Raw genomic sequence first — 8,508 nt, 5'->3', positions numbered from 1 at the left:
AAGATATCGACATGATTTATATATGTTGCATAATTCATTTGAGATCGAATGTGAACCTCAGAACCTGCAAGCAACTAAAACAAGTCTGGAAGAATGAAAAGCCCAAAGCGAAAACAGATGTAGCAGATATATCCAAAAAGTCCAAATCGTCGTACATAACGAAAGGGGTTGCTCTGTCCCGTATCATTCTCTCCTCCTCAACATTTCTGCTATTACTTCATACAGAAAATTTAAATCAGTGTCTAAATATTCCGCCGCCATCTTTTCTTAAACCACCTATGCCCCAGGTTTAAAGTAACAATAGAAAGATAAGCCATTGCTGACATCGCTTAAAGCAGAAAAATTCAATCGAAGGTTTAACTTTTGTCGTGCCCCGTTATTCACGTGCTGTCTTAAGCGTTGTAAATATATCCGACACGGCTTAAATCGGGGGTTAAGTCATTACTAAATAGTTGAAAAACTGGCCAATAGTATTGTTATTTAATGCCTTACCATAAATAACGTCCAATCGTAAACGGTTAAGTGGTATTTCCCCAAGTTTAAATTCAGCCTAATGTGCTTTCAAATTGAAAATTACTGGCATGGTCTATCGGATTTCCGTTAACACTCACAAATATATTATAGCCAATGAAGCGTTGGGTTTCAAAAATCCACGTGCGAGAATTTCAAATGTGCACTGCATAGCACACAGACTGGCTAAAGCAAGTGCTGACTCTGCAAACCAATTACTTACATGAAGACAGTTTCATCCTTTCTATCAAAACTCTTTCATTTCTACCAAGATTCTGCAGTGCGAGTGGTAGGATTGAAACATATCGAGGTTTGTACATTTAATTTTATGTAGTTAACAATCTGCTATTTTTACGCGTACAAAATTTTCTCCTGTAATACCTGTACACATTGTAATCAGTTTTTATTACATTTTTTACAGTCAACCTTGGAGCTAAAAGAGGTCAAGTTTGTGAGATGGTTGTCACACATTGAGGCAGTGAAAACATAAGGAAAGGAAACAAGGATGAAAATTCAACCGGGAAAGCCACGTTCTAAAAACGCAGTCTCCACAAACGTAAACAAGTACACGGACGCGCACAGCACCGCCTTGCAATACAAGGTGGGTACTAGTGAATTACCATCATTAAAATATACGTTTGCTGTTGAATTCTCTAACAAGTTAACATTTTGAAACAAGGGTTCTACCTTGATAAAACATCACCGATATCAATATAAGCAGATACGTACAGGAATGTTTTTTTAAAGGCAACACCGATTCCAGAATGTATTATTATCTACTTTGCAGTGTATAAAAGTGTAACAAATATGACATAAATCTGCAAAAATGGAGACATTGTGCTCGATATTTAAATGTGACGTTTGTTACACATTACAGAACTAGAAATTCTCCTTTATTAAATTTGTTTAAACCAGTTTGTGGAAACGAATTTAGTAATCATCAGTGAAAATATTATATTTTCTGAAGTTGAGTTTGTTCATCTTCATACGTCTACATCTTTTCTGTTATAATTTTTTGTTCCCTGAATAACATTATAATAAGATGTAGATGGGAATATCCGGTTCGAGGGTAACTGTTTTTGGCGGTAACGAGGCTGTACCAAGTTACCGCCAAAATAATTACTCTAGAGCCGGATATTCGCATCTGCATGTACAACCAGTGCTATATTATCTTACTTGCAAACCGTTATATACGAATTATAGAGTAAATTTAGCAAAAAAAACAAACAAACTTTGTAGCACTCCCTTTATAGTAGCGTATTTAGTAAAGCGCGGGAAATTAACGTCAGTAAACAGAAATGACGTAATGACGTTTCAAAGACGCACAACAACAAAGTTCCGGTTTAGTTTTATCCGATGATTTATAGTGTAATGTTATGCTCATTCCGCATAATAACTTATTTTGAATCGAGAAATATACTATGAGAAATAATAGCAACTGTCAAGGTATTTGATTTTTATAGATACATTATTACGAACGGATGAATCGTTAGTTGTCATTAACAGCACGAGTGATACGGATGCCAGATGGGTTTTGCTGGCATGGGTAAAATCACCGGAAACCCCAATCCGGTGTGCAAGAAACACATTTTCCTTCAAGCTTTGTTTTGTTTTGTTTCTTAAAGCATAACTTCCGGGTGGCAGCCAGCGGAAAGATTCAGCTGTGCTTTTAACTACTTTTGACATTTTCAAGTGTTTCGTCAGTCTAAGCGGTTTTTGAAAATAGCCTGCACTGTTTTGTGGGGTTTCTTCCCCTTTAGTCGTAGCAGAATTTACACGGGTGACGTTTTGTCAAATAATAAGGTCATTTATTTCACAACAATCATTTTCCATGAATGTCAATTTATAGATCTAGTGTAACAGTAAATATTAAAACAACGAACGCCCTACGTTATTTTCGTCTAATCTAATCATCGAAACTATCCTTTCAGTTTTAACAAATACACGTAGTTATATTTATAACTTTTAATAAAAGTTTTTTCTCGAGGCTGACTTAACTGTTGTTTCGGGGAGCAAACCCCAGATCTTTTTGGTAAATCCGCTACCTCTAGCCCAAATTCGCCCCGAATTATTCTGGAATTTAGAACATGTTGTATAATTTTTTGTAACTGTTTCTGTACAATGGTCGTCAATATCAAAATGATGAAACAGGTCAAACAAAGTGAAAATGATTTTCCTTTTGTTTATATACAATACTTACCAAAAACCTGTCATTTTGATTTTATTATAAAGATGCAACCACTGCTATTGGAATAACATAATGGGATAAGATCAAATCATTTTATTTCATCTATAATCTTAACCATAGTTAAAAGAACCAGTGGAAGTTTCTAGAATTGGGGCTTCTTAATTTTGCATCTTTCGCTATTTCAAACATTATTATGGAGGAATCACCATTATGTGTTTTCGATCTCGATTATTATATTTACACAACATGTTATTAGAACGTTGTACTTAGTGGACCAGTGGTGATACGCAAAACTTCAAAACAAAGTTAGACGGTATTAGATCTAAACGTTCACGCTACTATTTTCTGTATAAAAATAACAATGTGTAACATCTTTTTTATCAGCATTTTTAGTCTTTCCCTTCTTGCGAGACTACCCTTATCGTGCAAAGTTTTTTTTTTAATCCATCCATAATTAGAATGATTATATTGTCGAAACTGACACGATTTCTCTTCATATAAACGATATATCAAATGTTTCTGTAGACTGAGAACTTTATCGCATACGTCCACAAGATTCGATTTTACTGAAGACTGTCCTAACGTAATGAATGCCATTGAAATAACATCACAAGTTACCCGATTGTAACTGATAAAAAAATACATATGATTTGATTTCACCTTGGATATGGTACATAAATAGCTTGCCAGTTAAACAGGTGTATATGTTTGAAGGTGAAGCTTATATTGTCATCGTTTAAAAACGGTGACCGACTTTTTGTGTTATCAAATTTGAGATAACCTCCGATAACTTACCTGTCAATAAGTTTCAATTGATATATCTTTCTAATTAATCTACAAAGTCATGTATCGTTTCGATTAATATACCGTTACGACTAGTAAAACTGAAATTGTTCAGGTCAATAAACGCTTTATTATGAGCCGTGACTCTGATCAATTGAAATAGCGAAGTTCATACAAGATGCTGATGACCAAGTTGTTGTTGTCGACATTGACGGTCGAATTCGTTCTAGTTCGCTCGTCTCATGTTTCATTGAAATTGGAAATGTCTGCAAGCACAATGATTGTCTACTACGATGAAAGTGAAAACATTGTAAATGTGTACAGCGCCCTTTGGTCAAACAGTGGCAAGAAAGCCCTGAAAGAATCAAACGAAGAAAAAAAAAGACTCTACAAGACAACAGAAGACGTAAAAAGGGCTTTAAAAAAGAATGAAGATAATAATGGTATAATAACCGGATATTTCGTCTGTTGAAATGTCATTGAAAACTATAAAGTAAAACATAAAGTTCTATTACATATTTTGTCATGTAATTTTTTGTTTCTTTTAGAGTAGACAATACACTTTCAGATGATACAAAAATATATGAGCTTACCAGGCATAAATATTTTATATATTTTGATAGCACTGTTATATAGATCTTGCTTATTTGTGGACCGGATATCTTAAAACATTATGCACGTACCCATGTATATCATACTTTTCTTTCGAGAATCATTCTAATTAGATCGGGTTTCATATAGAACTTCAAAACCGTCATGTATTACTGATTCTGTCCTGTAAAATTATAAGCAAAATGCTCTGCCACCATCCGCCAATTATAAGTGCGTGTTTAGACATAGATCTGAATTAATTATTCTTTGACACTTGCATTCTTCATCTTTCCCTAGTAGTCGTGCTTCGTCGAAGGACACGGTTGAACGCGACCTATGTGACAAACAGGGAGCAAACAGAAACTCTGATTTTGGTTCATCAATATAGGTCCTTAAGCTCTTCATGTTTTCTTGTAGGCGCGTTATTTCTGGGGCTGAAACACAGTCGAGATATAAGATAAAAACAAAACCATCATAAATCAAAACAAAAACATAATTTTCGATCTACATGTAGTAACAACAAGCCTTGTCGACCGTTTGCATGTATTGAACGGTATAGCAGACATATTACTTCACACATTATTCGTCATCAAGGAACACTTTAAAGAAAACATATCAAAAGCATACATGAAAGGAACATTGTGTATACGACCAATCATATTTGAAACAGGGGCACTGCCTTGTTATATCATGTGATGCACTTCGAATATAGCTCCTCGGGGAGCTGTATTTGTATATTTATTGCTCCTTAGGAGCAATATACGAAGGAGCACTATTCAAACGCAAGCCTGTGTTAATCTAAATGTGACTCCCTATACATGTATTAACATGCTATATTCGAAGGAAGCCGTGTACGGTGTAACACCGTCATTTGACAATCAACTTCCGGAAAAAAGAAGTTAAACAAGTTTGTGGCACGTCATTACTTTTGTTCTTTATTAAATCGGTATGTATTATGTGTATTATTATCATTATTATTGTTTCTTCATCGGCATTACTCATTACGAACTCTATTGCAGAAATGTTCAAAAACAGTAACATTAAAACGTAAATCTTAGGAAATATATAATAAAAAGATAGGATTGCATACCGACACTCTTGAACATTTCAGTTGTTTCTTTATATATCAATGCTATTGAACTAACTGGACATGCCATTTCTTGCTCTGGTGATGTGTGAAGTTCATGCAAGTGATCCATTAATTTGGAACAATCAAACAGTTTTTCACTTCTTTTATGAGTTTGCGTCAGTTCCTGTCAAGCAAAATAAAATGATACAGAATATATAATCTATTGCAATGAATTCACTTCATTTGATCTTAGCTTAAAGGCTTTTTTACAAAACAGAGCCAATTTATTCAACACTTTAACATTTATAGAATTTAACAATTGAATAAATTTTAACATACTTGGGTGTTTATAGTAATATCTAGGAATATATTGTGCTCTTAATAAGGCATACATTGGACATATTAAAACAAAATGATATTCATCTTCAAGGTCGTTACTTTGACAAAGTGTGCATTTTCTATCGTTTCTATCTATATTTCTGTGTCTACCAGTTTCAATAGAAAGCTGATGTGAAGATAAACGTAATTTATGTAAAATATTTATTAAACTATGACAATTCATTTTACTGATATATTCTGACATTTCGAAATCTTGTTTTAATTCTTTATATAAAAACAAAGAAGATCTTGAACATATATCTTGTCTCCACTTATTTATATATATATCTATAAGTCTAGTGCGCAAGACGGGTACAAACATATTAATATCTATGGAAGACGGAAATATCCATACTTCATGAAAGCCTGCGCTTTGTAATAAAGCCCTTACTTTTGAAGCCCAATTTACAACATTATTATTTTCAGCATCATTTCTTAAGACGTTTAAAGTGCTTGATAAAATACAGTTATTAAAAAATAACGAGACACAACTGCATCAAGTTACAAAAAAGTTCCATACTTCGATTTTTGTGGACAACTCTTGGATTGTTCCTTTCATTGACTGTCGTTGCCTTGCATCCTTTTCGATTTTATCTTCATATTGGTCGAGGAGATGATTTAGAAAGGTGGCATCGAAGTTATTATTGACTACTTGAAAGTTGTGGTTACCTATCTGTACGTTCTCACTGCTATCAAACTGAACTAATCGGGAAGCATGGTCCCTTGAAATCTGAAAAACGGTTAACGTCCGTCAAAGTTTATAAACGAAAAGAAATATTTTGTACTTGCTGATCTCGACCGGCCTGTCAGATTACGAGATTTTGTCTTTTACTGAATTTTATATTAGCTTCATTTTATTATGTTACAACAGTGTTTGGTATAAAATACGAATCTATGCTTTAAATAGCTCAGCATGCTATAATTATGCTTTTACATTATAAACTCCGTGCACACATTTTAAAAGAATAAAAAATTAATATACATGTACTTATTTTGTCATTTCTCTTTGTAGCATAAAACATGTACACACACTGCTACAATGTATATACGGATATTGAACATTTTTGTATGGCGGTTTTTAAGATTATTTAAGACAATTGCATAGATAGAGGATATTACATGAGTGTCTTTCCATATTGAATTTATTAAACTCGTTGAATAAAATTGATAAAATGCTCGAGCCGAGCATTTTATCAATTTTATTCAACGAGTTTAATAAATTCAATATGGAAAGACACAAATGTAATATTCTTTTTATCACATGTTAGCCTTTTCTATCGAAACATCAAAACTTCTACTTTCTTTTACTATATAAACAAGTCAGTTTGACCAACGTTTCCTATACTATAAATGACGTCGACGTCAAAGCTTTATTACACTGGTGTATTATTATTTTTATTTAATGGCTTTATTACACTCCCACGACGTCAGACATGTGATAAAATGTAATATATACATTCTGCAAATTTTCACACAAACTAGTTCAACCACACGACGTGTTATGCGCGGTTCATATTTATGATGGTGAAATGCTAATGAATTAAAGTCAGTGGCTTAAACCACCCGGACAAGTGTGTGTGTGTGTAGTGGGGGGGGGGGGGGGGGGGGGGGGGGGGGGGGAGGGGGGAGTTGGTGTCTAAAGTGGCCCTTTATCTCCTATTTGTTTTGTGCCTAAAATGTTACATGGAAATTTTATGTTTTTATTAGTTTATTAGTCAAATGATGCGATAAATAAGGGTATAAATAACTTGTGTCAGCTTGATAACTTACTACGTTTATCGCTGTGAAGATAGTTATGAGATAATTTCTCGATTTATATACGCATAAACTAGGGCACATAGTTTATGTTGCGTTAATTAAGTTAAAAGTTGTCATGGAATAAAAGTGATTACTTAATTAATTAACTGATTGCTTTGTTTATTGATTTATTAAGCGATACGTGTGACTATATATGTTTATATACCATTGGGTTCGGGTTTTAGCGTATTAGCACATTAATGTGCGGGTCAGTTATGAAAGAATACAAGCAAGTTTCTCATAATTAATAATGTAAAATTATGATATAGGCGTGATATCGACAATATAAATATATATATTCCCAAAATGGACACACAGGTATATGTTCAAATATGGAATTCTATAAACAATACTGCAAAACGGATGTTTATGATATAGAACAAAAATAATATCTTCGACGTTTTCTTTATACTAGTTTGTAGGAAAGAAATCAATAAATCATTCATTCAATAATAATATGAAAATACCTCTTGAAGTCGATGGTGTTCATCTTCATACTTCTGTACTTTTTCAGTTAGTTTTTTATTTTCTTCTCTTAATATCATACATTTTTCTTTCCAGCTTCGTTTAGTTTTTGTTCGTACGGAAAGACTTCCAGGTGGCAGCCAGGAAGGGTTCGGATCTTCCTTTAACCTCTTTTTAACATCTTCAGGTGTTTTGTCAGACGAAGTTATCTCCGACAACAGACTGCATTGCTTTCGGGATTTTTTCCCCATTTCGTTTCAGCCGAATTAACACATTTCGTTTTTTAATAATTAATATAATATATTCCTTTAATGTCAAATGATAAATTCATTTATTTCTAAGTGAATGTACGTAACCGCATGGTACTAACGTACATCAGGAAAGTAGTACTGGTATCGCTTTCATTTAATCTAATCGATGCATTAAATATAGATCAAAAACGTCTTTCTATTTATACCTTTATCTTACTTCATGATATGTCATACACATAATGACAATTCAGCGGTACTTTAAACAAATACTGAGGTTATATATCAACCGAAAAAAAAGTGTTCAAGTTTGTCATTAAACTTTTCAATAAATGTGGTAAAATCTGTGTACTTTGAATGATAAAATTTCTCAGCATACATGTATACAGAGAACAACGCTTAAAACATATCTGTTGTTTTAGTGATAAAACAGCCTTGAGTAAAGGCGAATCATGTGGATTTGTGTTTAAAGACACTTG

General features: G+C 33.3%; 1 protein-coding gene across 2 annotated transcripts; it reads right to left on the bottom strand.

The window, feature by feature from the left end:
• Nucleotides 1-2,846: 2,846 nt before the first annotated feature.
• Nucleotides 2,847-8,493, bottom strand: LOC123545478 (uncharacterized). Of its 2 annotated transcripts, XM_053537202.1 has the most exons (4): nt 7,784-8,219; nt 6,040-6,249; nt 5,163-5,325; nt 2,847-4,506 (listed from the first exon to the last, which is right to left on the bottom strand). In XM_053537202.1, the coding sequence occupies exons 1-4, from the start codon at nt 8,030-8,032 to the stop codon at nt 4,298-4,300; spliced, it is 831 nt and encodes a 276-aa protein (XP_053393177.1). In that variant the 5' UTR covers nt 8,033-8,219; the 3' UTR covers nt 2,847-4,297. The 2 variants fall into 2 exon arrangements, with proteins under 2 accessions (XP_053393177.1, XP_053393180.1); XM_053537205.1 differs by lacking the exon at nt 6,040-6,249 and having other exon boundaries at nt 7,784-8,493.
• Between the last annotated feature and the right edge of the window lie 15 nt (nt 8,494-8,508).

The sequence above is a fragment of the Mercenaria mercenaria genome, chromosome 1, assembly GCF_021730395.1.
Source record: "Mercenaria mercenaria strain notata chromosome 1, MADL_Memer_1, whole genome shotgun sequence".
NCBI lineage: Eukaryota > Metazoa > Mollusca > Bivalvia > Venerida > Veneridae > Mercenaria > Mercenaria mercenaria.
Note: the sequence above shows the minus strand (reverse complement) of the source record. Positions and strands in the feature narration are given on the sequence as shown.